Source organism: Vombatus ursinus, unplaced genomic scaffold (genome assembly GCF_900497805.2).
Source record: "Vombatus ursinus unplaced genomic scaffold, bare-nosed wombat genome assembly UNPS02014770.1, whole genome shotgun sequence".
Lineage (NCBI taxonomy): Eukaryota > Metazoa > Chordata > Mammalia > Diprotodontia > Vombatidae > Vombatus > Vombatus ursinus.
This window is the reverse complement of record NW_020954548.1, coordinates 41,027,244-41,043,282: the sequence shown is the minus strand read 5'-3', so window position 1 is coordinate 41,043,282 and position 16,039 is coordinate 41,027,244. Positions and strand designations below refer to the sequence as shown.

The 16,039-nt window shown below is 37.4% G+C and overlaps 1 protein-coding gene across 2 annotated transcripts in view; it reads right to left on the bottom strand.

Annotated features, from left to right (window-relative positions):
- The window catches only part of LOC114043698 (3-phosphoinositide-dependent protein kinase 1), a 92,720-nt gene that overhangs the window by 34,646 nt on the left and 42,035 nt on the right, over window positions 1-16,039 (bottom strand). For both annotated transcript variants that reach the window (XM_027862787.1, XM_027862788.1), the window contains 3 exons: window positions 7,404-7,472; window positions 6,515-6,611; window positions 3,930-4,103 (listed from right to left, as the gene is read on the bottom strand). In XM_027862787.1, the coding sequence (XP_027718588.1) occupies window positions 3,930-4,103; window positions 6,515-6,611; window positions 7,404-7,472 (340 nt within the window). The remainder of the gene's footprint in view (window positions 1-3,929; window positions 4,104-6,514; window positions 6,612-7,403; window positions 7,473-16,039) is intronic.

Here is a 16,039-nt window from a genome sequence, read left to right as displayed (position 1 = left end):
GATAGCTATTTTCTCAAGATGGCTATAAAGTTTAACTGAGATAGTGAAGTTTTTAAAATGCTGGCCAAGACTAGGTCTAATGATTCTCAATAGTATCCACACGTTTCTCATTCTCCTTTAGTTCTCTGTTACCTCCACCAACTCTGCAGATTATTTCTGACATAGGAGTTCTGGGCAAATGACCAATGGAGAGGGAAGAGGAAAAGAAAAATGCGGAGGGAAGACGAAAAAACCTCAGAAGAAAGGCATGGCAGAAGAAAGTGGTCACTCCAACTTTGGTTTCTCAGATAATCAATAAATAAGATCCTACTACTCAAGATTATCTCCTGGGGCAGCAAAGTGTTGCAGCAGATAGAGCTCCAGCCTTGGAGTCAGGAAGACTTGAGTTCAAATCCGACCTCAGACACTTGATACTTACTAGCTGTGTGACCCTGGGCAAATCACTTAACCCCAATTGCCTCACCAAAAAAAAAAAAAAAGAATGTATCTCCCTCTATAACACACCCAGCTTCCTCATTCAAGATAGCCACATGAAATGCCCCCATCACCTGAACTCCCAAGACCAATAAACACTACCACCATAATTGGGAGCAGCCATTCTCATTCTTCCAAGAGTAGCCTCCAGGCTCAATCCATTTTCTACAGATTTAGACCTGGAAGTGATTTTAGGGGTCGGGTCATCAATGTCCAAGCCCCCATTTTACAGATAAGGAAACTTGTACAGATAAGCAAACAGAGATTAAATGACTTGCCCAGGGTCACACAACTCATAAGTATCTAAAGATTTTCCAGACTCCAATTCCAACACTACCCACTATGCCACCTACCTGTCTTTCTGCTTTCAATATTGAAATCTTATTAAACTAGGGATAAATTTTTTTCTACTTCTCCTTCCACCCTCTCTCAACAGAATCCCACCCTAGATGAAACCACAGTCCCTTCTCTCATAGAGGCCTGAACTCACCCAAACACTCTCTAGTTCAATAAAGGGATACAGCACCCTTTCTTTCTAGAACCAATTCAAAGGAGCAGAACCACCCACCTTCACATAGCTTAACTTCATCTGACCTTCATGTCACGTTTATGAAATTCTCTTCAAAGTTTGAATGCCCTTATCTCCTCTATGCCCTCCACCTACACTCCAATTTTTACCCTCCTTAATGACCTCAGCAAACACTTAGCCTGTATTATTCTCCATCATTTTGTGCTTTACCTTCAGCAACTTATAACAAGAATCACTCACAAGCATACTAAAGTTGGGACACATTTCGTAACACATAGCATAAACTCATCTCTAAGACCTTAACTTTTGTGCTCCTTCTGCCCCCCTCCCCCGCCCCCACATCATCATCATCATCAACAACCTCAACAAGGTATTAAGTGTTTACTATGTGCTATGCATGGTATGCTAATCAACCGGAATACAAACAAATGCAAAAATGTGGTTCCTGCCCTCAAGGAGTTCATATTCTAATAAAGGAAATATCATACAAATAAGTCTGTACACTGTAAATGGTATGTGATTCAAAAGGTAAGGCTCTAGCAATGTGGGAAACAGGACAGATCTCTTGCAGGATAGGATATGAGATGAGTCTTGAAGGAAGCCAGGAGGCAAAGGTGAAAAAAGAGAGTATTCCAGGCAAGGGAAATAGCCAGGAAAAACAGAAGTGTCAGGAAATGGAATGACGTGTGAAGAACAGCAAAGAGGCCAAAATTGCTGAATTGTAGATGGAGGGCAGTAAAGTATAAGAAGACTAGAAGGGCTTTAGTTGTGAAAGTGTTTATATCTCATCTTGGAGGCAACAGGGAGCCACTGGAATTTACTGAGTTGTGTGAAATGTTCAAACCTGGTCTAATTTAGGAAGATCACTTTAGTTGGAGAGTGGAAGATAGATTATGCTGGGAGAGATTGGAGGCAGAGAGAACAATCAGAAGGCTACTGCAATTGTCCGGGTATGAGGTGATGAAGGTCTGCACCAGGTTGTCAGATATATAAAATGGAGAGAAAGGGACAAATATGACCGTCTCCAAAAAAATATACTTTTTCTCCTACCCTGTATTTACCAAACTTGTTCTTCACCTACTGAATCATTCATTTCTTCTCAAGTAAGTGATGCAGACCTGCTGTCAGCTCACTGCTACTCCATTTCCACAACTCTTCCAATAAAGTAAGGATCATCAACTCAAACAATGTCTCTCATACTAAAGGAAGTGGGAATGGAAAACATGCAACTCCATTAAGATGGTACAGAATCAAGGGCACAGAGACAGTAAAGTACCTTGGATTCTGAATCATTAGTGTAACCCCTACCTTGAGACTCTGCTCCTACCCTAGACTTTCCTTTTCTAACTCAGTCTTATAGATTTTGGCATCCTAAACCTAGATTGATTCACTCACTTGCATTCCCAATCAAACCCTGCCACTCTTTGAAAAGAAGGGAATTAACTTAATCCTGGTAATTGCATCCACAATTTGGTTTTCTACCCCTCTAATGAAACTGTACTCATGGTCATTCCCTTAGCCAAATGCAGGTCACTAATTACTTCCTAATCGCCACATTCAATCCCACAATTCTTTCTCCTTTCTCTGAACTCTGTATTACAATCAGCCCCAAGCAGCTTAGTACACAACTATTCTATTTGATATGTGAGTCTTCTCCAATGAGACCATAAAGTTATTAAAGACAGAAATTTTATTTTATGCTCATCTTGTATTTCTCTTCCCAGCTGTACTGGGAACAAAGCAGGTATTAAGAAGTATTTATGAACTGACTGATAGTAAGTGATTTCCAAAAGAGAGAAGTAGGATTTTTCATACATTTTGCAATTTATGAATGTCTAACTCTTCTTTCAGAATGTTTGGCATGGAAAGAGGAGAGTAAAGGAGAGAGAAAGATGAGAGAAAGACAATGAGCATTTGCTATCTATAACCCTTGCATCAAGGATCAATACAATTTTCCTCAATTCTTTGCCCCTTAGGGCAGCTAGGTACCACAGTGGATAAAGTGCTAGTCCTGGAGTCAAGGAGACCTGAGTTCAAATCCAGCCTCAGATACTTATTAGCTGTGTGATCTTGGGCAAATCACTTACCCCTGTTTGCCTCAGTTCTCTCATTTGTAAAATGAGCTAGAAAAAGTAAATGGCAAACTACTCCAGTACCTTTGCCAAGAAAAGCCTAAAAGGGGTCATGAAGAGTTGACTTAACAACAACAGGATGAATGGCTTGGGGGGAAATTGCCTTTCCTATAATACTTTTGCATGTTAAAGATTATTAATTCTTTTTAAAGTTACTCTATGAAGGAAACCACATCTAAAAGTAACTGGTATTATGCCCCTCGTTTCCCCTTATACAAGATAAACTGAGTAAGACAAAAATGGAATAGTACCTAGGTCTGGAAACTCAAAAGAAGAAAAAAATATTAAAGAATAGATAAAACTTTCTGCATCTTTGCCCTCCTAGTGCATTCTACTGCCTTAAGGTTAGATTGGCATGACACCACAATATAGCCACTAAAGTTCTGTTTCCTCACTATGACATGGAAATAACCATAGCTTCTTGAAGAATACATGAATGGAATACAATCCCAGGCATGTCCTACTAAGATGGAAAAGTTTCAAGTGATAACTAAATTTAGGATGACCATCAAATTATTTGAGGGGAGAAGGCGGGAGTCTACAGCAACTCATGAAGCTATCTACTTAAGGTATGGAAGGGCTTTGACCTGAGCCAAACTTAAGGAATACATTCACCAATTAAATCGCAGCTTTTTTTTTTTTTAGGAAGTATTGGAATACCATCATGATGGCATAAACTCACTTAAACTAGTAATTAGATAGTTTCAACTAAACAAATCACAAGTAGAATTAATCTTTTTTCCTTTTAAAATTCTCAAATGGTAAAGTAGGCCAATACAGATGAACTGACATACATTTCCATAGCAGTCTTCATCGTCTTCAGACATAGCAGGTAAGTACGCTGTGAGCTTTGGAGGTGTCTGATGCTGAAGATCCTCCCACGTTATGGATTCAAAAAATGAGTGATCTTTAAGGGGCCCATACCCATCCATTTCTTCACAGCCTAATCGCTTTGTGGAATCTAAAACCTTAAAAAAAATCATAAGTAAATTCCCAGTGAGAAATTAATCAACAAACATTGATTAAATACCCACTATAAGCTTACATGCTAAGCACTGAAAAGATAATTCTTGTCAATTCATCTAAAGATGCATGGATAACATAACAACTAAAAGCTCTACCATAACCAACCAGTTTAGGACTACAAATTGTTTCTGTAAAATTTATTTTGCATACATTTCTTTCATCTCCATCTACCTATGTTTTCTTCTTACAGTTAGGAATGACTTACATAGCACAAACAAAAGCATTAGCAAACACACATATTACAATAATTTCCTAAATAAAAATGACCTGTAAATAAAGAAGGCTTTCATAGCAAAATAAAAGATTTAGCATAATCTATTTACAGACTTACTGAAACTTCCCTCATTCATTTCCTAAAAGCAATTTTAGCTCGCAGTCTTACACATCTATAATTTTGTCCAAAGGATTTAGTGAAATCATTCAGATTGGGTAAGGTAGCTATACCCATTCCCTAGGGAAAACTATAGGAAATACAAGAAAATAAGAGCCTGATGTGTTTAACAGTCTTCCATTTCTATAAAACATTTCTTATAATTAGCCACCAGCCTAGTTCTTAAATTCTAAAACAAGTCTGATAAAGGTCTACACAAATTTCCTGATTTGGCAAGGCTTTCTACAGTCAAAATACTATAGTCATCAGGGACGTCAGTTGTTAAAGTTCTAATAAACATTTTCTTACACTTTAAAACATTTTTACAGGTTACATGTTAACCTTTAAAAGCCTTTCCATAAAATACCAAAAAACTCCAGTCAACCTGCTTATTGTGAGAAGAATATTAGTACAACAAAAAGAACCCAAGAATGAGAGTTAGAAAACTTGAAGAATTCAAGTCCAAGCTCCAACATTTACTAGCTCTTTTGACCCTGGGCAAGAGACTTCACCCCCTCTAAGCCTCAGTTTTCCCATCTGTAAAATGGGGATAATACTTAGAATAGATGCTTCTCAGAGTTGTAAGGAAAGTACTTTATCAACAATCAGGCACTACCACATAAATGACATTTAAATGATTGTCCATAAAAGTCAGCTGAGTTAATTTACAGTGACCTATCTTGACAGCTATAATTGCTCCAGAATCAAAAAACTTCAAATGCTATTTAGAAATAATAATAATACAGAAAGCCTGGCTAACACAGGCCAAAGAGGACTATGGGCACTGTTTCCAAATACTGTCTACTTCCTGATTCAGCATGCATGGATAGGCACCAACCCTACTAATTACTTGAATTGTTTTCTTCTCCTTGCTTTCTATATCTGGTACAAAAAAGACCTGGCCCCCAAAGTGCTGATACAAAACCTATGCCACTACAGGTACCCTATGTGGGCATAAAGAGGTGTAGGAGGTTCTCATTTCAAAGACCCCACTGAGCAATCCTGTAATGCTTGCCCATTACTGGAACAATGTAAAACGCTCTGCTTAGGACTAGATTATGCTGTAATGCTAACGCCTAAGTAATTCAGAACTGTGACTGGTGCTGATTCATCCCACTAAAAACTGTACAAAAACCTACATATTCAGTCACCTTCTTCTGTCATCTGACCTTGGACAGCAAAGTCCAAACCTATGTTAAAGATAGCAAAGAAGCCCAAAAAAGGCAAAAACCACCCACATGTAACACTGTTAAGAGCTGTAACATTAACAAAAAGTTCTAACAATGTCTACCAAAACTCTAAAAGACACTTCACCTAAGATCACTAACTCCCAAACAACATGGTATGCCATCCATTCAAGTGTGAGAATTCCAACAGTTGAGTTTTCTTGCCAATAGACAAACCTCGAAATCAACCAAATAATAAGTATGGACTTCACGTTGATTTAAACCTAAATCCCGAGTAAAAGTCCTATTGAACTGGCATAGCTGACACAGTTGACACTTTGGTGACTTAGACACATTAAAGAGTATTAAAGATTAGACAATTTTCTTTTACTAGTTTCAATAATAAAAAAATTCTGAAATTAGAACTTATAATTTTATTGGCTATAATTCTAGCTAACAATAGCAGCTTACATCCATATAGCACTTTCTACTTTATAAAGTACTTCCATCAAAACATCCTGTAAAGTTAGTGTAACATCATCCTTATTATACAGATAAGTAAACTGAGGCTCAAAGAGGTAAAGGAACTTATTTGTGGTCATATGACTATTAAGTGGCAAAGTCAAAATTTGAACACAAATCCAGGGTTGGTCCATCACACCCATTATGAAAAACTTCACTAATTCTCACATCATACAGTTTTATTAACCGTAATCCAAGTCAAAGGATTACATTAAGTTACTAAAGCTTCTTCAACATAGGTGAAAAGAGAATTTTTACCCACGCTGTACCACAATAAAATGAGAAAAGTACTTACCAAAAGTTTTTCCACAAGATCTTTTGCCTTAGGGAAGAATTTTTCTGGAAAGTCATATTCCAATTTAATTATCTTCTGAAATATAAGATATTCGTTTCTGGCAAAACAAAAGCAAAATGATTCATCCCAGAATCATGCAAACAGGCACTACTACTAACTTCTTTGTTATTTTCTTTTTTTTGGACTGGTGTAGTCACATATACCAGTTATCTTCAGATCAAAAAGGTTGCTTACAGCCTTCGTAATCAGCTTTGAAGGTAAAGATTTCAATCCACAACTTGGATAGTCCATATTACCCACTCCTCTCCCCTAAAAAGGGGAAGTTCCCAAAAGGTCAGAGGGAACATTCTTATAGCTGTCACGTGTGTGGCTAAGAAAGCTGATCTCACTAACAAATAATGAATTTTAGTGTTGGAAAAAAATTTGAAGGTAATCTAAGCCAATCTCAACCCTCCTCTATAACATACCTAACCAGCTGTCATCTAGTCGGAAGGCCTCTCCATTGACAGGGAACATACTACCCAACAAAGAAACCCATTCTATTTTGGGACAAGTCTATTAATAAATTTTTCTTTATTACAAGCATAAGTCTGCCTTCCTACAATTCCAACTTATTGGTCCAACTTGTGCCTCCAGAAGCCTTGCTCCAATCACCCCTTACTCAACCAGCTATATCCCTGACCCTTTGACAAAAAATGCTCAAATAACCTGGTAACTTCAAAACTTCAAATATCTTTACCCCAGAATTTAAAAGAAGATATTGAATGTTTAATAATCTGTACTTAACTGCTAAAATTCATTTTGTTATAAGAATGTTGTTGGGAAAAATAAATAGAAAATAGTGAGATTTTTTAAAAAAAAATATTTAAGAAGAATACATTTCTCTTACCCCGCTCTAAATGGTGGTAATCCTGCTACAAGCTGGTATATTATACATCCGAGAGCCCAGAGGTCTGAACTTTAAAATAGGGGGGAAAAAAGGAGATCATATTTGAAAAGTACAAGTGACATAACACATTTCATATTTCAAATGGTAAGTTCTGTTAATATGCTTTGAAAGACAATTAAGTTCTCGCTTTTATCACGAATCATAGCTTTTCTTTTAAAACAAAAATTTGACAGCATAATCTTTGCCAATTTGACTTTTCATGCATTTCTGGTGCTTTTTCACTACTAAGTTCATTTTGACATATTAAAGATAAAATGATGATCAATATTATTTAGCTAAGTTGTGACTGTTTTGCTGTAAAAAGTACATGTGAGATTAAGAACAAACATACAGAAACAAATGAATACAGAAGCACACCATTTGATAAACCTAAAGACCCCAGTTACTGAGATAAGATTGACAAAAAATTGCTAGAAAAAACTAGAAATCAGTTTCACAAAAATTAGGTATAAACAAACATTGACACCATATAAGAAGATAAATGCCTAATGGATACATGACTTAGATATAAAAGAGGAAAGGCATCATAAGCATATAAGAGGAACAAGGAAGAAATTACCATTTAGAGAGGGGGAAGAGTTCATGACCAAACAAATGACAGAGAAGAGAGAGGATATCACAGAAGAAAAAATGGACAATTTTGAGTATTTATAATTTAAAAGTTGTCATACAAACAAAAGTAATGCAGTTAAAATTTTAACAGAGCAAAGGCTAACTAGAAAAAATTTTTGCAGCAACAAGACTAATAGCCACTCCCCAATTTATAATCAAAGGATATGAACAAGCAGTTTTCAAAGGAAGAAATACAACCTATCAACAGCAATATGAGAAAATACTCCGAATCATTTTAATTAGAGAAATGAAATTAAAGAAACTCTGAGGCTCCAAAGATGACAAAAGAGGAAAATGACAAAAGTTGGAGGATTTGAAAGAAAAAAGGCTCATTAATTCGCTTAAGTGGAGCGTGAACTCATACAACCCTAATGAATGGAAATTTGAAGCAAAGCTCAAAAAGTTACTAAACTACACTACACATACCTTTGAGCCAACTATTATACAACTAACTATAAGGCCTATGCAGCAAAGCGATACAAGAAAGAAAAGGGCACATATGTATAAAAATATTTGTAGCAACTCTTCATAAAAAGCAAAAGGTGAAAACTGAAGAGTTTTCACTTATTACAACACATGAATGTAAAAAAATATTGTCATAAGAAATGACAAAAACAACATATTTAGAGAAAACCAGGAAAACCTTTATGATCTAGTGAGGAAATGAACAGCCCTCACCAGCACATCATCAAGGGAAGCATGACCAGCAAACAAATAAACAAAAAAAGAATCTGATCATAAAAAGCTACTACAGTGGCAGGAAAGATGATGACAAAAACTCAGAAGATAATAACGTGAAAATAGCTACCAAAAAATCTCAAAGAAAAATGCTAATTGGAATCAAGCCCAACAAGAATTCCTGGGCTCAGAGTCTTAAAATCTAACCAACAGCTCACTAACATTCAGACTCTTTGAGAGCCTGCCCAATGTGACAGATGTTCTAATAAACTTTGTCGTTGGCTAAAAGAAGGCTCGAGTCGAATTCTTTTGCGGCAAGACCCATGTGTCATGATCTCGGGGTCCCAGCACCCCTAAACCTCATCATTTTGGTGGCCCGTACGAGGAAACTGCTTAACGCCAAGTTCTTCTCCAGCCAAGACTGGAACGTTGTAAGCCTCCCCCCCCGCCCCTTCTTGCTCTGCAGTTGGGGTTGCTCTCCAAGCACCAAGGCTTGGAGGTGCTTTTCGGGCAGAGTTACAAGGCTGTCTCACGCTCGGCCTTACACTCTCAGGCTCTCGGTCCACTGGGTCAGTTCGAGGTCATGGACCTGGGTACACCTTCCATAGCATAGAGGACAAGGACGGACACCCTGTCCAGAAGTGTATACCCAATTCTGTTAGTTTTCCTGATTGGTAATGGGTTTGTTTCAAGTTTCAAATTAGTGAACTTTCTGTATCAGTTATATCAAGCAACTTTTCATAATTTGGTTACTGCTAAAATAATTTGGCTATTGTTGGTTATTGTTTTAATGTGTAAACTCGTTTGGGTTTTGGCTTGCTGAGAATTTGCAACTGTATAGAAATGTCTAATGATTGGCTTTTTACACCAGGACAAATTTAAGTTTGAGATGTAAATCCTGAAAAAGTTTTTCCTAAGCTGTGATTAGTAAAACTTGCTGTTTGAGGTAAAAGCTCATAGGATTTTATTTTGAGTTATCTGATGGATCATAATCCATCCACCATCTGAGAGAAATGTCACAAGCTACTCAGAGAATGTGATACTGGTGGGAAGTCAGCATAAGGAAAAGCTGAGAGGACAATTTTAGCCTCAGTCTAAGATGGAATTCTCCTGGCTCAGTTTCCCCATTATGTTCCTTTGAAAGGGAATGTTACTCACTTGGCTATTCCTCAGTCAGGCTATGAGGTGGATTTGATACTGCACGGTTGGAAAACTTAATTATCTGAATCCAAACAGAGCTAAGGATGTTGTATCCTCTCATATTGGGCCCTAAATCTAGTCCCTGCTTTATATCTGGGCCCTGCAGTCTTTTCTGTTAGATTTGTGTCTTCCAGACTACAGGCCATTCATCTACAGCTGGTAGCAAACATCAGGTCCCAGCCAATGTCCCCCCTCCACATCGTTCCCTGGATGCACTCTGTGCTGGGTTCCAGTCAACCTCCTCTTTGAGACCCCCTCGAGGTGGGGACAGCTCTACACCCCTCGCCAGCAGGAAGCAGTTTCAGAAGCCAAGACCTTCGCCCCTTACCCCAAAAGAATTTGGGTCCCATTTGTTTGAGGGGGGAATGATGAGGATGGGATCTAGACCCCAAAAAGGAAAAACCCTGGACTTTCCCACATGGCCAAATCACCTGAGGCTATAATCCCATCAACTGGCTTTTCATGGTGGCTATACCCAATCTCCCAATTCTGTAACCCTTAACATAGCCTTGCCCTTCACTGTCTTACTTCCCTATGGCCCCAGGCCACTTCCCATGCCTTAATCCTATCTAGGCTCTCTGGGCCAAGGTGGTCCATGTCCCTAGAGTTCTATTACTTCATTGAATACTTGGCCATTCCTAGATCCCTTCTATAGTCTTTCTGTATATAAGGTCCATCTTGTGTCCATTAAGACACTCAGATTCTTAAAATCTAGCCAATAGCTCACTAACATTAGTCTGCCCAATATGACGGAAGTTCTAATAAACCTTGTCTTTGGCAGAAAAAAAAAAAAAAAAAAAAGAATTCCCGGGAACAGTTAAAGAAAGAGATAAGAGTGGTAGAGGAAAAATTGGGCAAAGAAATGAGAATAATGCAAGAAAATTATGAAAAGAGACTAAACAGCAGCAGCTAAGTGGTACAGTAGATAGAGCATCAGCCCTCAAGTCAGAAGGACCCAAGTTCAAATGTGACCTCAGACACATGACACTTAATAGCTGTGTGACCCTGGGCAAGTCACTTAACCCTGATTGCCTCACAGAGACAGAGAGAAAGAAATAGAGAGAGGGAGGGAGGAAGAGATGGAATGAGAGAGAGAGAGAATAAGAATTAACAACTTGGTAAAGAGGCACAAAAAAATACTGAAGAAAATAACACCTTAAAAAGTAGAATTGGCCTAACTGTAAAATAGGCACAAAAATTCACTAAAGAAAAGAACTTCTCAAAAAGGAGAATTGGCCAAATGGAAAAAGAAGTCCGAAATAGCACTAAAGAAAAAGAATTCCTTAATAATTAGAATTGGGAAAGTGGAAGCTAATTATGTTGTCAAACATCAAGAAACAAACAACAGAGGACTTTCAAACATTCCTGATGAAAAGACCAGAGCTGAATTGAAAATCTGACATTCAAACAAAAGACTCAAGAGAAGCATATAAAGGTAAACATGAAAGAGTAATCATAAGGGACTCAATAAAATTAAACTGTTTACATTCTTTTATGGGAAGATGATACTTGTAATTCCTAAGAAGTTTATCATTATTAGGGCAATTAAAAGGAGTTTACATAGAGAAAATGGGTATGAGTCAATGAAAGGGGTAAGAGAAAGGGGGGGATGATGATAAAGATGATGATGATAACAGCTAGCATTTAAAATGCTCCTACTATGTGCCAGGCACTGTGCTAAGCCCTGTATAAATATCTCATTTGATTCTCATAACAACCCTGGGAGGGACCTGCTATTATTATGCCCATTTTACAGTTGAAGAAACTGAAGCAAACAGAGGTTGAATGACTTGCCCAGAGTCATACAGCTAGTTAAGTTTCTGAGGTCAAATCTGAGGTCAAATTTGAATTCAGATTTTCCTGACTCCAGGTTCAATACTCTATTCACTGTATCATTTAGCTGCCTCATGTAAAGTTAGTTTTTATTAGGATGAAATTTCCACAACTTTTCTTCAGTAACTTGCCCAATTACTCTACCCCAAACTAACTTTACACATATACTAACGCTAAAACCTAACTCTACCTCATGCTATTAGCCAACCACTAAGTTATATATATGAGCAGTATCCTCTACTAGATTAAAATTCAAGACCTAGAACACAAAATTATGGCTTCTAAACACTGGGTTAAAAGAATCATCCAAAGACCAAAATCTTACACCATATGCCAAAATAAAGTCAAAATGGGTTCATGATTTAGATATAAAGGTTGATACTATAAGCAAACTGGGAGAGAAAAGAATAGTTCATCTGTCAGATTTCTGGAGAACAAAAGAATTTATGACTAAACAGGAAATAGAGAACATTATGAAATGCAAAATGGATAATTCTGATTATATTTAATTGAAAATTTTTTCACAAACAAAGCCAATGCAACCAAGATTAGGAGAGAAACAGAAAACTGGGAAAGAATTTTTACAACCAGTATCTCTGATAAGAGCCTTATTTCTAAAATATGTAGAGAACTAAGTCAAATTTATAAGAATATAAGTCATTTCCCAATTGATAAATGGTCAAATGACACGAACAGGCAGTTCTCAGATGAAGAAATTAAAGCCATCTATAGTCATATGAAAAAATGTTATAAATCATTATTGATTAGAGAAATGCAAATCAAAACAACTCTGAGGTACCATATCACACCTATCAGATTGGCCAACATGACAAAACAGGAAAATGATAAATGATGGAGAAGATGTGGGAAAACTGGAACACTAATGCATTGTTAGTGGAGTTGTGAACTGATCCAACCATTCTGGAGAGCAATTTGGAACTATGCCCAAAGGGCTATAAAAATGTGCACACTCTTTGATTCAGTAGTAGCACTTCTAGGGCTGTATCCCAAAGAGATCATACAAATAGGAAAAGAACCCACATGTACAAAAATATTTATAGCAGCTCTTTCTAGGGTGGCAAAGAATTAGAAATTGAAGGGGCAGCTAGGTGGTGAAGTAAACAGAGCACTGGAACTGGAGTCAGAAGGACCCAAGTTCAAATCCAGCCTCGGACTAGACACTTGACACTTACTAGCTCTGTGACCCTGGGCAAGTCACTTAACCCTAAGTGCCTGGCAAAAAAAAAAAAAAAGGATTGGAAATTGAGGGTTGAGGGGATGCCCATCAATTGGGGAATGGCTAAACAAGTTGTAGTATATGAATGTAATGGAATACTATTGTGCTATAAGAAATGGTAAACAGGCAGACTTCAGAAAAACCTGGAAAGACTTTCATGGACTGATGCTGAGTGAAGTGAGCAGAACCAGGAGAACATTGTACACAGTAACAGCCACATTGTGTGATGACTAACTCTGATAGATTTAGCCCTTCTCAGCAATGCAAGGATCTAAGACATCTCTAAAAGTCTCATGATGGAAAATGCTATCCACATCCAGAGAAAGAACTGTGGAGTTTAAATGCAGATCAAAGCATACTATTTGCTCTTTTTCTCTCTTCTGTTTTGTTTTGTTTCCTCTTTCTGGTGGTTCCTCCTATTGGTTCTAATTCTTCCTTACAACATGACTAATGGGAAAATATGTTTAATAGGAATGTATACATATAGCCTAAATCAGATTGCATACCATCTTGGGGAGGAAGGGGGAAGAGAGGGAAGAAAAATTTAAAACTCAAAATCTTATGGAAGTGATTGTTGAAAACTAAAAATAAATTTTAAAAAAATGAAAAAGAAATCATCCAAGTGACAGACTGAAATGAAATGAAATGAAAACAAATGATACTGAATTAGAAATCCCTCTAACACACGATAAAGTGGTTTAAAAACATCTGACTCTACCTAACACCTTCCCTCACCTCTGTCAATTAGGAAGGAACTGCTCTTCATCTGATCTCAATGAACTTTATGCTCCTCTTATGCACTCATTATATTTTAATTTACATTAAATTTATGTGTATCTATGGCTTATGCCCTCATCTAAATTGTAAACTCCACGAAGATACATACTGTTTCCCATTTCATCTTCTATCCCCTAAAATGGATTCTGCACATAGTGGGAAACTAATAAATGCTGAATGAATGAATAAATGTTGTTTGTTGAATGAACATACAACTAAAGTAAAAAACATTTTAAAAATTGATTGTAAGGTTGACAAGGAAATTAATCTACATTCACCTAAGATAGGACTAGTTGCTAATCAAAGGAGAATAGAAGGTTTCCTTGGCTGAGGAAAAATGCATAATCAGAGATACAGGGTAGAAAAAGAGATCTTGATTATATAAAATTTAAAAGTTTTTGCATAAATAAAATCAATAGAGTGAGATTGGGAGAAAGTATTTGCATTAAATACTTTCAGAATCTGTAATTTCATCAGTGTGGGTATTCTCTCCACAAAGATTACAATTGGGGGGGGGGCAGCTAGGTGGGGAACACTGGCCCTGGAATCAAGAGGACTTGAGTTCAAATTTGACCTCAGACATGTAACACTCACTAGCTGTGAGTCACTTAACCCCAATTGCCTCACCTCTCTCAAACTTGATTAGGGTGGTCCTTGAACCATGGACATATACAGTCAACTATCTGAAGTTTTTCTAGCTTGGTAGGATATGCCAGAGCTTAACCTCCAGGACAAAGCCTTTGAAAAACCAGGGTCACCAACATACCACAATGATGCATCAAAGGACAACTTTAATGAAGGGTGCATTAAATATCCGATAAAAGTTCTAACACTGAAAAATCTATAAGTGCTTTACACATCCATAAGACAATAAACCATTTCCTTTGCCCTCTTATCCTATCACCAGTCTTGTCTTACCAATCCTCAGCTTTAGGTTACTCAAACCATCTTCTGCCTTCATTCCTTACACCAGCTACTGAACATAAGAGAAAAATCACAAAATACCACTGACTGGACCCACTATAAATTTATGTTACATAATCTTAATTGAACCCTCACTGCAGCAATGCAATTCTTTTACATCTCCCCAATTCATGCACTATCCTACTTACCACAGCAACTCTTCCAAACCTTTTCACAGTTCCTCAAATCTCCCATAGTTCCTCATCCCCCCACCCTCTGAGCTAAGACCTTTGCCTCATTTGTCAATGAAAAATTAGAGGCCATTTGCAGAGAGCTAGAAAAGACCTAAGAGGTTATTGAGTCCAACCGCCTCCAACTAAGGTCCAAGGAATATAAAGATTCCACAAAAACAGATCCTATTTGTATGAAGTATTAAAGAGTGAAGAAATCAGGGTATACCCAAAGATAATACAAATCAAGTCAACACTGAGGGGTTAAAAAAAAAAATGGTAGTCAACTATGATAAGTCAGTGTCAGTACTATAATGCCAAAGGACACACCTCTCCTTTCTGGAAGGATCAATAAAACTAGCCTTGTCAAGCAGCTTGTTTGATGCAGAATTTGTTGGGAAATGGCTATTGCAGAAAAACAAATGATGGCAATTTTTTTTTTAAATCAAGTCACATACACAAAAGCAAACAAGACATTTGTTTTTCTATAGCTGACAGCTGATTTGAAAGGAGATACTCCCCCATTTGTGAAAATTACAGCAAAAATCCCTAAGAACTAGTAAGATGTCAACTTTTCCTTCTGAAAAGTTTAATAAGTTGGGGGGGGGGGGTTGTACCAGAGGGAGAACTGGGAAGGCAATCGGGGTTAAGTGACTTGCCTGGGGGTCACACAGCTAGTAAGTGGCTGAAGCTGGATTTGAACTGATTAAGAGGAGTCTTCCTGACTTCAGGCCTGGCACTCTGTCCCCTTCAGCACCTTGCTGCCCCAATATACCATTTTTGTGAAGTACAGAATTTCCCTCATTCATTAGCATAGACTATAGGGCACAGAAAATTTTAATAACTGCCAGCCCTTGATTGGTACAATTCTTAACTCCAGAATGGCAACTTATATATGCAACATTTATGACCATCTATTTCAACTGTCCATTATAAACTCCTTATGGATATTCAAAAAATGCAAAGCATCAATGCTTATACTAAAGTGGTCATACATTAAACCAAAAGAAGGGGCATGGGAGCCACCAAGGAGTCAGAAAAATTAAATAAGGCATAGCAGTTAAAAAGAACAATTTTACTGACTAAACACTAGCCACATAAATGCC